Below are 20,995 nucleotides of genomic sequence, written 5' to 3' on the forward strand. Positions count from 1 at the left end.
CAGAAAGTAAATGAAGTACTGAGCTGTCTTGACTTCAGCCTGAGGTACAGAACATGACACATCCTCTTCGAATAATCGCTACTCAAAAGACAAACTATTTTTGTCCTTCTGCAAAAGGTTAAGATTACCCCGAAAAGGATGCAGATCTCCAATCATGTTTCTAGGAACTACTTCAAGTACATGACTTGGGAGTTTGCAGATATTTTTTCACCGGCCTTATCTGGTGTGAGCGGAAATGTGGTTAGCATGAATTCAGTAAATGATGCTAATGTTAGAATCAGTAAACATTACAGTAAAGATTGACAATGTCAAACCCTGTCATAATTTAAGAAAGCAAACAACTTCCCACGTGTTTACCCTTATCAAGTACAAACATGAGTGATAAAATTTTTTTTGAAAACTCTCGTCATTCAAAAAAGAAAATAATAACCCACGTTCTTTTCTTTTAAAACGTGTATCACTTAAAACATGAATCGTCAAAATCATGTACTGTATGTTCGACTACCCCATAGTGATGCCACACTTTTGAGTCTTTAGCCGCATGCAAAACAATGTACAAAAACAAGAAGATTTTTTGGAGTTCATTTGTACATTAAAGATGAATTTTACATTGATTATTGTTTGAATATTTTGGCATGGGATTCGAATATCATAGTTATTTTTGTCATTTATTTAAAATTACATTTATTATCATATCACTTTTTCGTTTTCCTTTCCTCGATGAACTTTAATATGGTAAAAATATATATGACGAGAAATGTGATTTATTATCATCACTGTATGTTTTTCCCGAAGAGACACGCGGCAAGTAGTAGTGCGTAAATATTATTTGCTTTTCCTGTTTATTGTAATTTTGATATTTGAACTCGATTATCTTTGTTAAACTATGATTTTGATTTTTGTTATCCTTTGTCAAAAGGACATTAAGAACGATCTAATCGATGAATTTAAATTTGCGTTTGAATTTTAACAAAGTGTACTTTTAGTAATAAATTAGACATTCGATAATAAGGAATGAGCATTTATAGTCAATATTTTTGAAAATGTCCGTTCCTCATGATCAGTCTCTCAAACATGGTACGACACTGACAGGAAACAATATAAACATGCACATGATTATGTGTGTGGTAACACTAAAGATCAGCGTATAAACATAAACAAAGACGAAAAAGTTCAATTCTACAGTAACACATTAACATGATATCTTTATCTGATTTAGCATGTTGACATAATACAACTACGGCCATATCGTCATTTTCGATTAATTTCATCAAAATCGATTATGACCTAATTAGCGCATTGATTATTTTCAGTTAAATTCTTCGTATATTAATGCTGTTGACAGACATGAGCGCTATACACAACATTTACCCACTATCATATGCTGCACTTTAATACAAGAGAGTCTGGTACTTGACCCAAGGCCGGAATAGTTCACCGGTGAATTGAGTGCGATCATAAACAATAAAAGAACACGATGGAGTTTCGGCTGGCGTTTACAAAAACTAAACTTCAGGGGTGTGATTTTCGATATGGGTTTTTCATCTTGTCCATTGGTAGTTGCCTAACAACTTCTGACAAAACCCGGAATGTGAGAACACTGGGGGGCGTTTCATAAAGCCTTTTTTCAATGACAAATAACAAAAATCAGTGACAAATCTGCTGATAACCAATCAGAAGCAAGCATTTCAGTAGCTTATAACACAAATTGTCATTTGTCACTGATGACAAGTTTTGTGAAACGCCTCCCAAGTGGTTTTATGCTTGCAGTGTAAATACAGCTTATGTTGCGTGTGACATTCGTTCACATTCATTTCTTCGACTAGCTTTTATAAAAATAAATCATGAGAATTGATGATATGAAAGGAGCCTGACATATATATGAACAAATTCCTGCAAATAGGCGCACCATTCCTCACCTTCAAAACCATGCAACCAACACTGATGTTAATCAAAAGAAGAAACAAAACGACTTGTATGGTCATATTTAATAGCATACTTTTATGTGTACTATCAAACATGTGTGTCAAAGGTGAATGTGATTTAAGGCATATATTGGAAACACATTTTGCATTCGTCATGCCCCACGATAAATGTTGCTTTCAAAATGTGATTATCAATATTAATAAGGCAATACACGTACATTAATCCTTTAGTTGATATGATTTGATTTGTTTTGATTTGATTCGATTAGAACTGAATAAATTCATTGCTGTCTGCATCATCTTTTGCAACCTAATTGTATAGGTGAAACAATTTTTGAAATACAACTACATGTACAATATTATATACAATTTACTAATACATAGAATCACTAAATGAACGCAAATTACATGATAAAGGAGGGCCACATTATTATGCAGATATGGCTTGGCGTACCCGGGAACCCTCAACTATAATCTATAACATTTAAAATCCATCAAGCAGATATTCACTAAAATTCTACGTGTACAAGCCTACTAGAAATTCGAACCAAACTAAACCTCCCCGCAGTTACTAAAGAACTTTTTTTTCCAAAATGTAATCGTCCACCTTACACCACCTCCAATCAAAACTCGTCTTCGGATTATTTAGGAGGAAAAGAATCCAAGAAGATCCAAGAAGAATAAAACAGATAAACTGAAAAAATCTGACAAACTGGTGTTGAGGATTGAATTGTACTCCGACCAAGTATAAGATACTATAACTTACCGACCTTTATTACATATATCCGCGTTTAGAATATATGAATTCTATGTATTCGACTGGGAGGTTTCGTTGATTTTTGTCAGTTTTATCATATTTTGGTGCAACTGGCTGGCAATTGGCAAGAAAGTCACTATCGCAAAGTCATAACAAACGATGTTTATCGCAGGCTATATGTGTCTAGCACGTATGTGGTGTTGTAGAATATTACGATAGCGTATTGAAATCTATTACAAATAACACTCGGTCGAAAGTAAAAGTTTGACATTATTATCGGTGATAAGCAAAAGTGAAGTTAGTACATTGTAAAGCTGGAAAGTTGTATGACATTCTCATTTCTTCATATAGTAGCCATATAGTATAAAAGATGGTTTATACATGTATGTATATACTTATTTGTAAAGTTATTTATTAAGTTGTATGTTTACATGATAGTTTCCATTCAGATCCATTCGTGGAACTGCTATACCACAGAGCCTTGTATTCCCATTATACATCGTAGTACAAAACACATTTCACATTTAAAAAAAGAACATACATGTATAAACAGATATTTACAATAGAAAAATAATATATATAAATCCATCGAAAATCCATTCTTTCAAGGTGTAATGAAAAGGGAACACAATAATTATAAAAACACATCTGAAAAAAAATGTAAGTTGATATGAATACGGGATGATAAGTACTTTCAATTGTGTTTTCGATTCTTAAAAACCTAGGGCCATAATATCTGTGTGTATTAGTAATAATTATATTCATAACTTACAAAACGAAATTACTAAAATTGTTTAAAGCTGAAAGTAAATCAAATAAAAAATCAAATCAAACAATATTGCCCATACCACATGTTTTACAACACCAAACATTCTGTCTGGCACACTATGACACAAAAAGCAGGCTTCACAGACAGTACTGTTGTATTATTTCCTGATACACGCAGATTTTACGGCCATAATTTTCCGAAAACATAGTTACTAAAATTTCACATCGGATATTAACACGACTAGGATCTCCTAGTCACAGTACTGTATTTTGTTCTTTCACTGGCTCCTCTTAGATGATCTAGGAGTAAGGATATAATGGAGGGGGAGGAGGGAGTACATACCCCCAGGAAATCACCATCTGGCATAATTTAGAGTAAATATTAGGTACATACACTGTCGCTCATAAAGTTGGAATATTTTAGTTTTACCCCAATTTATAGAATTATTTTAAAAATAATTTAAAAATAATAGATCTAAATAATAGTATACATTCTCAGATTTTATTGAATAATTATTTGCCAATGTGTGTTTTGCGGGATTGCTAAAGCATGTGTATGCTACTATGCTTATCAACTAGGGGACCTACGCCCTCAAGTCATACATGTCAGTAATGAGGAGTAATGCCCCACAAAAGGGCATTATATAGCACATCGACACGGTTTTGATCCTGGGGCCTCACAGTTACGAGGCCATTGCTTTGTCACTGAACCATGACTATCGCAGCGGGGGCTAGGGTAGGGGGCAGTTTCCATGAATTAAAAAAGAAAAGAAAATGCAATAAATTTTCAATAATATATTGCATTTTACCCCGGTCCCCAACATACAAAAATCCTCTGGACGGCCATGCATTATGATTCAAGGCAAATATTCCACCTTTATGAGCGACAGTGTACAATTATTTTGCACAACATCGTGCCCTCCCCACGGCAGCTATTTTAATTCGAAAAAGACATCTGGAAAATGAAATCAGTGCTTTTTGTATGTGTTACTTGCTTTGTATTTTTTAAAAGAATTTTCGGACTTGTTCAACTCCTACCAAGGAGTCCTGGGACCCGTTTCACAAAGCCTTTTTTTAATGACAAATTACAAAAATCAGTAACAAATCTGCTGCTAACCAATCAGAAGCAATGATTTCAGTAGCTTATAACAAAAACTGTCATTTGTCGCTGATGACAAGTTTTGTGAAACGCCCCCCCCCCCTGGATGTGCCACTGTTGATGCAAAGAGACCAATGAAAATTATCCGTAATCTTACTGTTGTACCTTGTGACAATGAATAAATATCTAAGGGACAAATACTATAACTAATTTGATCTGAATTCAGCCTTTGTTCCTAATAGTGCGATATGACATTTATATTATAATTATTATTTGAAGAAGAGTGTTTTCGATCTTCATCTCTCAGCTAATTAGGATAGAACTCTTCAGTACCATAATGATATCAATAATTATCCAAACATTATGATCAATATAGATACATCAATATCGGTATAAAATTGTTATATACATTTTACGTAACTTGCACATATATGACCTACAGTTCTAGCTGTGAATAGTATGTGTATGTTTTAGGCAGAAGTGAAAATCTACAAATTTATAATAGTAATAACAATCATGATAATGATAATCATCATCATCACTATCATCATCATTTTCATCATAACAACAATCGGAATAATAATATAAATGATATTCATAATGGTATAGCCCTATTTAAAATTTCTAGCAAGTTAAAATCATCTTGAATTTGCTCCTGTTTGATTACTTAAACCAAAGTAGGTCCATGCTTAAATTGAATGAAATTTCCTTGCTATGCAATCAAATATGAGTAACTTCAAGATATTTTAAACTGGCTTACCGTTTTGAATAAGATTATCAAGTACTAGTTGGGTTTTACTTTCGTTTCAGCTGAACTTTACATTTGTACAGATTAAAATAAAATCTACACGAGAACAAATAAAAAGAGTATAACCACATATTAACAATGATAATGTATTACATTAAAGTTGTATAAACTACTACTAGATAATAAAATTAAAGCAATTTACAAGTTTATAAATCTAGTATTTATGTTACAAGGCAGTTTCTCAATGGGTAGAAAAATGCAGTATACAAAAATATAGTGACTGTATGATAAGCCACGAAGGATGCCTATTCAGAAAGAACTTCGGTGATACTAGAAATATGTGCAAAAATCTAAATATAGTTTTATCCGATTTCTTATTGCTTTATTTTGTCGGCACACGATATAGGCTGTTATGGTCAATCATTTGTTTTCCGTTACGATGTTTGTAATACTGTACTAGTTGGAGCACATCACATTATACATAATGCTGTTCACGTATTGGATTAAAGTTGTGTGAGACAGAAATGATAAGTTAATGCATGTTAGCCAATTCTCTTTTGATTTGTTATCAAACAAGGATTAGTTAGATACATTTTACCTGACATTCTTGACTTTCATTCCGTCTAATATGCAGTTAACAGCTAAATTATTAATACCCTTTGTTTTTTTTTTCGTTTTTCAAGAATCAAAGTAGACTGGCTGAATCAGGGTCTGTGTTGAATACTTTTAGATGTAAGGTTAATATGTCACATTCTCAAGAAAAATAATTCGGGACGAATCAACTTTTCACAAAATTAACTTAAACAATTCCAAAACTTGGTTAGGGTATGATTAATTTAGTTAACTGTATTTTACTAAAGGCGTCATTAGACGGCATTTGGAGTGAAAAGTGAGTCATTAAGTAGATATTGTCATTAGGAGGATAATAATTCTACAGACAAGTTTTAGGGTTTGGGTTTAGGTTTAGGGTTAGGATTAGGGTTTAGAATAGGGTTAGGATTTTTTATGATGTCCACATTAACAGGACATCTAAATATAACCCTAAATTGTACATTAACCGGATATCATAAAAACTGGTATATTACCCTAACCCTAACCCTAAATTTGAAACAATATATCTAATTTAAACTAATGACTAATGATTAAACCTATTGTTTCTTGGGAGGCCTCAAAGTTTTCTCTGCCTGCATACGTACATAGAGGGCAGTAACTCTATTGTCCAATCGTTAACAGGACACGAACATGTCCTGCTGATGACCATGTCTACTTAATGACTCATTTCTTCATTGCATAAGTCCTTCTAATGGCACTGTAGGATGTTTATGGATATATTTATTGGAAATGCTAAAAGAAACAAAGTTTAACGAGATGGAAAGTTGAAGTAGTAGAAAATATATTAATAGACAACGTTAGATGGAACGAACAAGAGGCATGAATTGAACTTCACAAGCTATTAATTCTCATCAGGCTCATTTCACCTATTTGTAAGAATATATCAAAATCACTTGAGAAGTTCATCCATGCCTCTTGTGTATTCCATAAAGCATCGTGAATTGATATATTTTCAACTAAATATATTTATATATATCTTTAATAATAATGATAATGACATTGGATTCTGATATAGCGCACGTATATATCTATATAGTATATCTTAAACTTTTGGAAATCTGTTTCTATTAGTTTTCAAGTTTCATACAGATGATTTGATTGCAAAAGGTTTTGACGATCTTACACATTTTGGATGGCATATGTAATGTAATAATGACGATTCTAACCCTTTTCCTTCTCTCCAGGAATCTCGATGCTCTTTTTATTCTGTATTGAAGCAAGGGAAGAAATAAAAGTATGATAAATTTTGGAGGCAAATAATCTTACTCAAGAAAATTACATACAAAAATGTGCATTGATAAACATTTAGCATATAACTTTTTATATTACTCTAACGTGTATTAGATTGGAAATTCACTTTCATCCGTTTTATATTTTTGACGGTACTAAAAATTAAAATAAAGAAGGTTGACTTTTAAAAATCCGATTGAGAGCCCTTCCCTGTGGAATAGAGGACTAATCTACCTAGTATACAAGCTGTACTTATTGTCAGAGATTTATGAGATTTGTGGGGATCCCATTCAATATTGTTGTTGCTGATATTGTATCTGTTATCATAGTAATAGTAGTAGTAGTAGTAGTAGTAGTAGTAGCAGTAGTATTAACAGTAGTAGCAGTAGTAGTAGTACTAGCAGTAGTAGTAGTATAAGTAATATAAGTAGTAGTAGTAGTAGTAGTAGTAGTAGTAGTAGTAGTAGAGGTAGTAGCAGTAGTAATATCATCATCTTAACCAGCATCAACATTAATATTGTTATTATTATTATGACTATTATCATCTACTTTTGTTTTCTTTTTCATGCTTTTCTTAAATTTCAAAGGTTGTGGTTCCTGAATAACTTATTTTTGAGAGTATAAAGCGCTTCCTGGTATATTCCCACCCCATACAGTCATATCGGGGGCAATTCGTGAGGTGATTTGGTCTTCATCTACCCTCTCTTTGCTTCCAGCGTCGGTTCTCTGTCCAGCAGCTATAGGGTTTCACTTATTAAAAAACAATAGTCAGTGGGTTAGTTATTTTGGGTTTCATGTGAACTTTTTTATTTTTGGTAGTAATGGCTGGCCTTACTGAGGAAAGCTTGACTGATTTGGTAAATAATGAGCCGAAACGACCATAACCAGGCGCGTACGCAGGATTTTTTCAAGGGGGGGGGGTTTAACATTTATAAATCGGGCCGAAAATTTCGCAACGACTCAGCCAGCCGCTGAATAAGCGGGGGGGGGGGGGGGGGGGGGGGGGGGGTAAGAGGTCACTTTTTTTTTTTGGTATCGAAATTAGAAAATTTGACATTTTGCTCCGTTGGGGGAGGGGGTAAGGTCAGATTTTTTAGGTCAACCATGGGCCATGGGAATGTGTTTTTTGTTTTTTTTTTGTTTTTTGTTTATAAAAACAAAAAGACAAAAAAAACAAAAAACAAAAGGGGGGGGGGGTTTAGAGAAATTTAGGGGGGGTTTACACACAAAAAATTACCAAAGGGGGGTTTAACCCCCCCCCCCCCCCTGTGTACGCGCCTGACCATAACACATGACAAATGAAAGACTTTCGTCATTATGATGTCAATACAGACTTTATAAATAATCTATAATAAGAGTGATGATAATATACAAATGATACACATGCGTGAGGGCATGACTAGTCGTGATAATTTAAGTGTTGGGAAAAAAAGAATTGACTGGTCACATATCCGCTACAAGCCAACTATTTGATCAATGGGGGGGGGGGGTTTAGAGAAATTTAGGGGGGGTTTACACACAAAAAATTACCAAAGGGGGGTTTAACCCCCCCCCCCCCCCCTGTGTACGCGCCTGACCATAACACATGACAAATGAAAGACTTTCGTCATTATGATGTCAATACAGACTTTATAAATAATCTATAATAAGAGTGATGATAATATACAAATGATACACATGCGTGAGGGCATGACTAGTCGTGATAATTTAAGTGTTGGGAAAAAAGAATTGACTGGTCACATATCCGCTACAAGCCAACTATTTGATCAATGGAACCATTTTATAATGATCAATATACTGCTATTTTCAATAATACATAATGCTAACAGAAATGAGCGTTACCATGGATAAAAAAAAGTTGTCATATATCGGTGCTTCCTGAAATTTAGTGTTATAAAAATGATAGGAAGCTTTTACGGCAAAGGTTTTTCAACTGCAAACAGAAGAATCCATCATCTTTTATATTAGAATTTGGCGATGAAAAGAAAAGTTGAGAAAAAAACTTACCAGTTCGGTACTCTTTTTGAGGTTAGTGTTCCTTAGTTCCTTAACATCGCGGTTTTGCATGTCTGGGTCAGCTATTGCTTTTTTCTGTGAAACACAATCATATAAACCTCATTAAATGATATGTTATTGTAATTTGATATATTATATTGTGCCCTCTCATGCTTTATCTCCTTTCTAATGGGCATTTCTCTTTCCTCATCTTCTTCTCAACCCCCACATGCAGCTCATCCTTTTGTTTTGTACCCCCGATCTCTCACTACTTTTTTGGCAATGTCTACGCTTTGTATTGTGACCGTGTTCTGTTTATCTTTTTCATGTAAAGTACTATGTACGGTCTTGTCCAGTTGTCGTCTCTGCTGCCCCCCCCCCCACACACACACACTTTTTAAACCTTATTTTGTAGTTCCTTTTGTAGTTACGAACTTTTTTTATTTAATTACTCATTATTTCTAAGTATCACTTGAGGAGTCCACACTTGTACAAGTATTGCCTTTTAGTGGACCCCTCTGTTTCCAAAATGTATTCCTAAATTGGTGTAAATGTTTATAAATAATTTGTAATGTTTTGTTGGAAAGATAAATAAATTCGATAGAATTGATTACAACGAATTGAAATTATTAGTATTATTATTAATTGAATTGAATTGAACTTAATTGTAATCAATGGTCAATCGAATTATCTGATGGTTGTAAGATGAAATAAGGATCATGACTGTAAATTAAGGGTAAGCTTGTATCATTAGGTGGCAAAGAGCACTGGCGCAATGGTGGGGCAGGAGGAGGCTGCCCCCATATGTTTCCACATTACAAGACAAGAAAAGGAAAGAAAAGATAAAATAAAGCAAGGAATGAAGAAGAAAGAAGATAGAAAAGAAGAGAGAAATAAAACAAACAAAGAAAAAGAGGAGAGAAAGATAAAGGCTTCGTTCAGTTTACTGCCATTTTCTTCCATAATAATTCCATTGGTTCCATTCAGTGCCTACCGTCAAGCCGTCAAAAAATGTTGGTATGTTTTGTGCGGCCTAATGTGTTGTCTTGTTACCAAACAAAATGTCCTCAAAAAATTTACCCTAAAGATATAAATACTCATTATTTCAGAAAGCCGTCTTTTGAATGGCTGAATTTTCTTAGTAAGCCAACGTGATATGTATCTTCATGATGTAAGACAAATTATATAAAAAAGTGTGCATGTTAATAACAAAAAGTGTGCATAGATAAACATTTAGTATATGACGTCTAACTCTTGTATCTATTCGTGTCGTTATTCACAGTGTGGTTATGGGCAGAGGAGATGCGGGCGTGCCAAATAACATCAGTGTTTTTTTTTTTTTTTTTTTTTTTTTTTTTTTTTTTTTTTTGGCTGCGCGCGCTGGTGGCTGCCCGCCCACACTGCACTGCTCTCTGATTTATCACTGATTTTGTTGTTTTCATTTGTCATCTCCATTTCTATTTTTGATATTTCATTGTACTTATATCCTGGATATTACTAGTCAAATTTGGAAGCATTTAGGTCAGTATTTTTGATGTACTTATTCTGTGAAGTTTTCGAGATTGCTTGAGGTTGTACTCACACATACAGTACACAGTAGAAGCCATGTTATACACATGTCATAGTGTAGTTGGTTTGTTCACTCATGCGTAAAGTCTGTGCTGACTTTCTTTCTTTGTTTGCTTTGAATAGACCTGTACTATTACAATGAATCTCACCACTTCAGTAGCTTTTGTGTGCTGTGTGGTCATGTTGTACTGTAAGTGTCATGTAATGCAACAATGGTGTCATGCTTCTGATCTGGTTTCTGATCCACATGTACAAAATGTTCCCTACATGTATTTAGAAGCTAGACCTGATGCATATTCGTTGAAGTTGAAATTGAAGGGAAAACATTTTTGTGCTCCAGTACAGTTACAGTAACAGTGTATCCACTTTTCAGATTTTGATATTGTTATCTGGCGATGTGAATCCGAACCCAGGCCCTGTCACACATAACTCGGCCTCCTCGGATAACGATAACAGTACAAGGTATTCTATATCATACAAGTATGACAGTAAAACACTTCACTCTTTTAATTCGCGTTCATGCTCGCTACTGTGGCGTGAACAGAATGAGGAATTATGTAATATGATTATGTCTTTAGGTATTAACAGACATGACATAGGGCGGAAGACACATCGAGGTATGAAGGGGGGCCGTGATCCTTTTAATAACAACCTCAAACTTGGTATGTTGAATTGCCGTTCTGTTCGTAATAAATCTACCTTATTAGAGGAATTTATTATTGACCGTAGTTTAGATTTTACATGTGTTTGCGAAACTTGGCTAACTGCATCAGACGATGCAGTGATTGCTGATCTTTGCCCTCGTGGTTATCTGTTCAAGCACCATCCCAGAGCTGCTAAACGTGGCGGCGGGGTCGGCTTTCTCTACAGGGACAGTCTCCACGTCGATATTAGTCCAACAGGCAAATTCGAAACATTTGAATCAATGTCTGGAACTGTATCTGGCGGCTCTACACAGGTTGACATTATAGTCATATACAGACCACCAGGATACCAGTCTTTCACTCAGTTTCTTATCGACTTCTCTGCGCTTCTTGATGAGAGGTTGTGCAAACCATACCCACTTTTGATCACCGGAGATTTAAACATCCATCTAGATAACACTTCATCCCAGCATACACTCAGGTTTGTGGACCTTATTAACAGTCATGGCCTATCCCAATTGGTTACATCTCCGACTCACGACAAAGGTCACATTCTGGACGTCGTTCTGGTGCGCAATTCAGACAATTTGTCAATTTCGAAGCCAAGTATCGTTCCAGGTATATCAGATCATGCTGCTATCACTTGTGTACTTCGCTTCACTAAGCCTGCACGCAGCGACAGAACATTTGCTTCCCGTAATATTAAAGACATAAACAGGATAGCCTTCGCGAAGGATGTTGCTGAGAGCGACATTATGCCCTTAACGTCAGAGAGTGTCAACACAGCTACTAGTCGCTACAACACCATTCTTTCTTCGCTCCTCGATATTCACGCTCCTGCCAAGATCCGCAAGGTTCGAGACCGTCAGGACAATCCCTGGTACAACGGCGAGATTACTGCTGAGAAACGTAAACGTAGGCAGCTTGAGCGGAGATGGCGATCTAACGGCAAGCTTCACATTGACAAAGAGATGTTCCGTGCGCAACGAGATTTCACGAACTCTCTCGTCGAACGAGCCAAACGTTCGTACTTTGTCGGGCTAATCGATAAATGTGGACATGACTCTAAGAAACTCTTCTCTACGGCCAATCGTCTCTTGAATCGGAAACAGAACTCTCCACTTCCAAGACATTCTGATAGTAAAGAACTGGCTCAAAGATTTATTCAGTTCTTCCGCTCCAAGGTTCAGAAGATCCAGGACAGTCTCACTCCTGACTTAACTCCACCTGATCCTGTCACGTCAGCATCCCTCGAGACGATTCAACCTACCACCTCCGATGAGATACAATTACTGCTTCATAGATTGCCAGCTAAGTCGTGTAAACTAGACCCTGTCTATACTGTTCTCATTAAGGATTGCTCCTCTTCATTTGCATCTGTTATCTCACAGATTGTCAACTTAAGTATTGTTCAGGCATGCGTACCTTCTGTTCTTAAAACGGCACACATTCTTCCTTTACTGAAGAAACCCAATCTTGATTCTGAATTACTAAGTAATTACCGTCCAGTTTCTAATCTCCCGTTTTTATTTAAAATACTTGAGAGGGTGGTGTTCTCTAGATTAAATGATTACTGTCTCGATAATGACCTCCTTGACCCATTTCAATCTGCATACCGTCCCCACCACAGTGTAGAAACCCTCCTTGTTAATGTATCCAACTTTATACTCCAGGAGATGGATGGCGGAAAAGTAACTGCTATGGTACTCCTTGATTTGTCTTCCGCCTTTGACACTGTTAACCACACTGTTCTGGTGAATACCCTCATGTCACTCGGTATTAAAGGTCAAGCCCTGGAATGGTTTAAATCATACCTGTCATGCCATTCTCAAGCTGTCTTGATAAACGGCTACCTTTCAGATTTTGTACCACTTACATGCGGAGTTCCACAAGGCTCTGTGGGCGGGCCCACGCTTTTTTTCGTTATATTTAACGGGTTTGAAGAGTATTTTTCATCGCCATTCTCTCTCTTATCATGTTTATGCTGATGATATTCAAATATATACTTCTTTCAAACCCAATCAGAGCAATGCAGCCAGCGCTATCCATAACATTGAGACTTGTGTACAAGATGTTCATAATTGGTTAAACTCACATTCACTGAAATTAAATCTCGCCAAATGCGAATTTATAATGTATGGTTCTGAGACTCAGTTAGAGAAGATTTCTTCCATCACTTCAATTACTCTTGCTGGACATGAAATTACCCTATCTAATGTATGTCGCAACCTTGGTGTGTTTCTCGACTCAAACATGAAAATGTCTACTCAAATTCAATATGTCTCAAAATCAGTACGTTATCAGTTACGCAATTTGGGTTTTATTCGTAAATATCTTCAGTTAACCGTGGTGCCACCGAGAAAATTACTCATGCTTTGATTTCTTCTCGCTTGGATTTTGGTAATGGCCTTTTGTTTAGTTCGCCTCACAACCTACTCGCAAAATTACAAAGATTACAGAATGCTGCTGCTCGTGTCGTGACCCTGTCCAACAAGTACAGTCACATCACACCAGTCCTCAAATCACTCCATTGGTTGCCCGTAGAAAAACGTGTTGTTTTCAAGATTATTTTGCTATTATTTCACTGTATACATGGCTCTGCTCCGCAGTATAACATCGGCTTGATTAAGCATTACTTTCCTTCTAGACAGCTACGTTCTCAAAACTCTGGCTTACTTGTTACTCCTAGGGTTAAAACAAAGTGGGGGGAACGAACCTTCGCTCATGCTGGGCCTTCGTTATGGAATACTCTCCCTCAATGGGTTAAGAATAGCAGTTCTGCTGAGGTGTTAAAAAACAATCTTAAGAAATATCTGTTTAATTTAGCTTATAATTGATTACCATTACCTTTCATGTCTGTACCTTTCCTATCGCACTTTGTATAAATGTATCATGTATGTATTTCATCTTTTGCACAAGCTGCGCCTTGAGCATTTGACTGTCAAGTGGATTTGGCGCCTTATAAATCATATGTATTATTATTATTACTAAAAGGAGTATTAAGCATTTGTACATCAGCCGACTTATTCGCTTGAGTCGGCAACGAACTGTATGGACGTCCTTGTAAGGAGCTCTAATTTTGCTTCAGATTTTTCGCCAAAATATTTCGGTAATATCTAATACCCTTTTCACATCTATTTTTCTTAACCCCGGACTATCCTTAACCCCATACTATCCTTAACCCCATACTATTTTTTTTGCTGTTCACATCTATTTTCTTAACCCCGGACTATGTGCTTAGCCGGGGTTAAGAAATTTCACGCGATTCACACTACGTTCGCCTTAGCCCCGGACTATTCGATAGCTCATGAATATTAATGCTTTTGCTACCGCGCATGCGTAACGTGAACTGCATGCATGCGTAACGTGAACTGCATGCATAGCGCGCGATAAATGCAAATTCACGACCACACGACCACGCTGTCTGTGATTGGCTGTTGCTTAGCCCCGCTTCTCCTTAGCCCGGTTCGGATTCACACTACGCAGCTTAGCACCACAATTGCCCGGCTAACCCCGCAATTGCCCGGCTAACCCTGCTATTTTGCAGGGCCAGATAGTCCCGTACTATTTGTGGGGTTAGCCCACTTTGGCAAAACGTAATGTGAACAGAAAGCCGGCTAAAATTACCCCGGGTAATTGGTGGGGCTAAGAGCCCCCTTAGCCCCACCTATTTCCCGGGGTTAAGCAATATTTGGTAGATGTGAAAAGGGTATTATTGTGCTTTTGTAGTTTCTGTAGGGTCGAGAGCAGCTTAATTCTTGCAATTCTGAAAAAACAATTTTCTCATAAGGAGTGCTGAATACTCTAGCTTTGCCGTACAGTTTACAGTACACGGCAATATGGACGGTGACGTCATCCAAGATTGCAGCCAAGCTGGTTCGACCAGCATCAACGTTGCACAATCTGCAACTGTTATTATTCCGGACCAAAAGGGATTAGAAGAGAAGAAGGGGCCCAAGGAGAAGAACAGACGAGAAGGAGTTGCACCTCATCAAGATTTAGCTTCACAAATTGATGAAGACACTGTGGTGACTGGTGGATTACTTGAAGTTGAGGTATCAGCATCATTATCAATGTAACTCCAAATTCTTGTCATAGATTAGGTAAGAAGAAGGTAGATAATTAGGCTGTTCTACAACACGAAGAGGACAAAAAGCTTTTGTAGAGAGGTAGTCGTCAAGTAAGACAAGTTAATCATGGAATGTGTCTCTTTTTACCCTTCAAGGGTCTACAAATGTCTGGACATAACGATTCTGTAGCGAGAAGAGGATTTCAAGTTGCAAATGAGCTACATAGAAAAGGGCTTATTAAAGAACCAAGCTGGACAATAATGGGAAAAGGTTCTTCCTAAAGACTCAGTTATCACCTTGAGATCTTCTGCCTCACCGCCTGACAGAGCAGGAATTAAGGCCGGAAGGGGAGGAGTTAGAAGAAGAGATCTGCACCGAACCCTATAACACTGACAACACTTTTGATGTGTGAAGGAGAACACGGTTGAACATGGAAGTACATGTACTACTCCCCAAGATGGATTGAATCACACTTATTGCACACGCGCAACACATATTCGAAAATGTAAAGAATATAATATACTCAACGTTGTACACGTGAACGCCTTTAGTAACAAGAACAAACGTGGCGAACTTAGACTTAGATGCAGCATGGTCTAAATTGTGACTAGTTAAATTTCATACTGACAAATGTGTGGTGACACTATCGGAGATGCCATTATCTACCCATACTCTATCAACGGTGTTAATCTACAGGACTACAGGACGTGTCGAACCAGAAAAGACTTTGGTGTCATTGTAATACCCTCACCGCTATTAAACATGTTGATAACCTAGTGAAAAAAGCCCATCGAAAGGCTAGGGTGCCATGTTCCGACGCTGTTTTACTGGGCTTGACGAAAGAAAAACAAACATATTATATCAATCAACAATTCTTCCAGGGCTGAAGTATGTATGATCTGTTTTTGGAGCCATCTTCCAAAGAAGAATATTGAGAAGTTAGAGAAGTTGCAAGCAAAATGCTTACATCTTTGGAAGAAATTTGCAATATGAACTACTGCAGAGGAGGACAGTAATAACAGACCTCATCAATAGCAAACTTTTTTTTCAAACCTGTCTATAAAGACCACCCAAGGGAGACAAGAAAGTGGTCTTTATGGGCAAGTGATCTTTGTAGACAGGTTCCTTTCGTTCATGTTTCAATGAGAAACCATTTTCAAGTGAAACAAAAAAAAATGTGGTCTTTGTAGACAGGTAGTCTTTGTAGCCAAGTGGTCACTAAAGCAGGTTTGACTGTAGTAGTAGTAGTAGTAATATCGTCGTCTTTACCAGCATCATTATTGTTATTGTTAATTTATTATTACTATTTTAATTATTATTATTACTATTATACATGTTATTCTGTTTCTCCGCCTTTTGTTCTTCTTTCTATTACCTGCACTACTATTACTACTCCTACTACTTATACATGTAAGACAGACAGAAAGAAAGACAGAGAAGGGGGAGAAAGAAAGTTTTACGTACTTCATCTTTAGCATAAATCTGTTTTATCATCGGGCCTTTAATTTCATCTTTCAGACGGCCGGGTTTTGCAGATCCTTGGTCATTGGACGTTGGCGCATATGACTTATGGATCTATATTAGGATTGGAGAAAATTAGTGGTAAACACTTGAAATAACTAACATATTATAAACAGATTAGTTTTTAATTTGTACTGAAATAATATATCAAACCTATACCTGTACACTCCAAATCGAGATGGGTAAGATTTCACCCATCAGTGCCGGGTAAAAACAAAAAACTAAATTGGGTGAAATTTATCCAATGTATTACAAAAACCACTGCCAATCTTTACTGCAATGTAATTTGCTATTTACCCAACATGGTTAAGGGTTTTAATCCTTGTCCGACCAAATGTCCTTCGGCAAGACATTAATCCACATTTGCTACTCTCCACACAGGTGTAAATGAGTACCGAACAATTGCTGTGTTAATAATTAATGTAGGATCATCCGGAAGAAGATTATCGTTCTATTGATGATGATGATGCGGCTTTCTTGGGGAAACAAAGTTGTTATCATTTTTTATTATGTCTTCTATTCCTATCATCATCATTAATACTTATATTATTAATCTAGAAATCATTACTATTGCTATTATTATTAATAATGTTATCATTATCATCATTTAAATTTTCAATATTATTATTTGTATTATTATTACCGTTATTAAGAGTGGCATTGCTTGATTGGAATGTTTAGTTTCCTCGTTTTTTAAGAGTAAATCACAATACTATTAGGTTATCACTACCGTTATGGTTATACTGAGCACAAGTATAGAAGTGTTGATATTAAATCCTTGTATATCAATTAAGAGGTGCACAGTGGCAACTTTTTTTTTTATTTTGTAGAAGGTATGGGATAATTACAACAGATGTACTTACAAGAGTTGTCAGTTGTTCCCTGGTACGACTATCCAAGTCCAATGCCGGACGCCATACAGATTTTGACGGTTGTGGTTCCTTAATGAATGAAATTAGCAACTCAATTTAGTGATTTTTTTTCGTTCTTCTTGAATGGACCATGCTTCACTTTACAATAACTTTTGTAAAGAGTATAAAGCGTTTCTTCATATAATCCCAACTGCATACAGTCATATCGGGGGCAATTCGTGAAGTAATTCTGTCTTCATCTACCCTCTCTTTGTTTCCAGCGTCGGTTCTCTGTCCAGCACCTAGGGTTTCCTCAAAACAATAGTCAGTAGGTTATTTGTATCGGGTCTCATGTGAATAATTTTATTTTGGGTATTCATGGCAAATAATGTCGGCAACGCCTTAATAAGGAAATTGTCACCGATGTGGTAAATAATGAGCCGGAACGACCATAAAACATGAAAAATGAAAGACTATCGTCATTGTGATGGTAATAAAACTTTATGAATAGTCAAGAATAAGAGTGATGATAATATACAAATAATACACAGGATTGATAGCATGACCGGTCGTGATAACCATACGTATTTGGAAAGAATGAATTACTAGTCACATTTCGGCTATAAGCCACTTGTTTTATTAGGATCCATGGAAACATTTTATAATGATCAATACACCGGTACTGCTATTTTCAATAATACACACTTTTGATAGAAATGAACATTTCCTTGGATAAACATAGTTGTCGTATATCGGTGCTCCCTGTAATTTCTGAGTGTTATACAAACGATAGAAAGTTTTTACTGAAAAGGTTTCTCAAGGTAAAAAGGAAGCTACTTTCATCTTTCAAATTAATTAGCGACGATGAGAAGATAATTTGATTAAAACTCACCGGGATGGTCTTATCGTTCAGGTTGATGTTTCTTTCTTCCTTTGCATCGGTGTTTGGCATGTTTCGGAGACCCATTGCTTTATCCTGTGAAACACAAGGTGACATAATTGTAATCACGAATAAGAGTGATGATAATATACAAATAACACACACGAGGGCATGACCGGTTGGATAAACAAACGTGTTGGGAACAAATAAATTACTGGTCAAATGTAGCCTTTAAGCCAACTATTTGATAAGGATCTATGGAACCAATATAATGATCAATAAACTGTTGTATTCAATAATACATTATGTAAACAGAAATAACCATTACCATGGATAAACAAAATGGTCACATATCGGTGCTCCCTGAATTTGATAGTGTTATAAAAATGACAGAAAGTTTTTTACGGAAAAAGAAAGATACTACATCTGTTTATTTAATATATGGCGATGAAAAAAAAATGAAAATTTGAGCAAAACTCACCTGATCGGTACTCTCATTGAAGTTGTTCTTCAGTTCCTTTGCATCGTCGTTAATCATGTCTGGTTGATCCATTGTTTTTTCCTGTGAAACACAAGGCAATATAATTGTAATCAATGGTCAAATGATATATCTGATGGTAACAAGATGAATGACTGTATATTAAAGGTATTAAAGATTGTTGCACGAGGTGAAAAGACCTATTACAAGCAAAACAAGACCCCTCCCCGATCTGTACACATTCCTGTCAATATGTGTGGAATATCAAGGGAAGTCCATTCAGATCGTATTAAAGATGATGCAATGGTTGAAAAATATCATACACAGTCATTGACACAAATCACTAGTTCAAGGGGTTTAATTTGTGGGCAAAAGGTAAAATCAGCATTTCAGATGAGCCATTTTGATGCAGAATATTTGCCATCTGTTGGAGGTGCATCTTCTCCTTCTACAAGAGAATGTAACACTTTGCTCATGCGCGGAATGGGCGTTTTGTGTTGCTGATGGACCCCGAACACAGATCATCTATGAGTAGTTGTCCTATAAGCGGTAGTTGTGTTTCTCTCATTGATTGTTGTTTAATTGCTCAAATTTTGATATTTGTGGCACGCCCTTTCCTTGTTATAAGAATTGGTCTAATACTTTCAAAGGATTCACTTGATTTTCAGTTTCAATTTAGTTTGTCATTGTATGATATGAATATACAAGTCATGTACATACCAGTGGACTACTGTGAGGCAGTGGAGTAGAACAAGAATTCGGGTCACACGGAGCACTCGCGTCCAACCAGCTAGAGGTGGAAGTATCTGAAGCCCTCAATGAATTATCGGCTTGGACGCAGATTTTTGCTTGGCTTCCTTGTTGTGACTGGTAATTACAAACCAATTTTAAATCATATCTTAATTGAGGTAAAATCCATACCTAGTGTAACTTTCAGGATGCCGTCTATCAAAACATCTAAATGGCTGAATTTTCTTAGTAAGCCAACGTGATGTTTGTTTTAAATGCAAGATAATTACGATGATGGGAACTCTTCTCATACCCCTACCAGCTCCCTTTTGAAAACTACAGGCTTATAATTATGATGAAATGTCTTTCATAAGTGAGGGAAGACATGAAAAATATTGAAGAAGGGGCGTCGATTCCGGGGAACTGGGACACGCCTTATACGGGTTGTTTTTCTACCGAGGGGTGGGGGGGGGGGGCGTGCCCTCCCCTCACCGGGATTTTATTATGTAGTGAAAAATGATTTAAGGCTACATAACTTTTTACATATAAAATAGAGAAAATTGATAAATCTTAGATCTACAAATCAAAATTTGTCCAATTGATGATTTTACGCTGCCTATCCTCATCAGAGAGGGATAACGGGTGAATATTGTATCAGGACAAATACCCCCAAGACAATGCCCCCCCCCCCCGGAAAATTACTACCCCTAGGACAATTACCCCCTGTTCATTAAAAGGAAAGTCCACCCTTAATTAAAATTGATTGTATTTTTTTCATTGGGTAATTGGCTTGGGGGGGCGTGATTGTCGAAGGGGGTAATTTTCAGGGGGTAAAGGTTCTTCGGGGGTGGTTAATTATTCGGGGGTATTTTTCCTGGTGGATAATTGTCCACAAGCACTTCCCTATTTTTCTTTATTCTGCTTTCCGACAATATTTAAAATGCCATTTTTTTGTATTGATTGTGCATTGATTGAAGCGCAAAGTGAGATTTACCTTGGGAAAACTACCCGCATCAGGATCAAAGGCCTCGAGCTGTTCTAGTACGACTCTTCTTTGGATTTTCATACGTAGCCTAGTCACCTTACTCAGCCAAAATCGAATGAGGTTATCATCCTCGC

The 20,995-nt window shown here is 36.5% G+C and overlaps 1 protein-coding gene and 1 long non-coding RNA gene across 2 annotated transcripts; one reads left to right on the top strand and one right to left on the bottom strand.

Moving 5' to 3' along the window:
• Nucleotides 1-5,357: 5,357 nt before the first annotated feature.
• On the bottom strand, nt 5,358-9,224 carry LOC105443101. Its single transcript, XR_004065959.1, has 2 exons — nt 9,147-9,224; nt 5,358-7,115 (listed from the first exon to the last, which is right to left on the bottom strand). It is a non-coding gene; the product is annotated as an uncharacterized LOC105443101 (long non-coding RNA).
• Nucleotides 9,225-11,271: 2,047 nt separating this feature from the next.
• Nucleotides 11,272-15,426, top strand: LOC115927885. The gene is made up of 2 exons (XM_030994191.1): nt 11,272-12,665; nt 15,138-15,426. Exons 1-2 carry the CDS (start codon nt 11,272-11,274, stop codon nt 15,424-15,426), a joined length of 1,683 nt encoding a protein of 560 aa, XP_030850051.1.
• Nucleotides 15,427-20,995: the final 5,569 nt, after the last annotated feature.

Source organism: Strongylocentrotus purpuratus, unplaced genomic scaffold (assembly GCF_000002235.5).
Source record: "Strongylocentrotus purpuratus isolate Spur 01 unplaced genomic scaffold, Spur_5.0 spur5_scaffold_21, whole genome shotgun sequence".
In the NCBI taxonomy this organism is placed as follows: domain Eukaryota; kingdom Metazoa; phylum Echinodermata; class Echinoidea; order Camarodonta; family Strongylocentrotidae; genus Strongylocentrotus; species Strongylocentrotus purpuratus.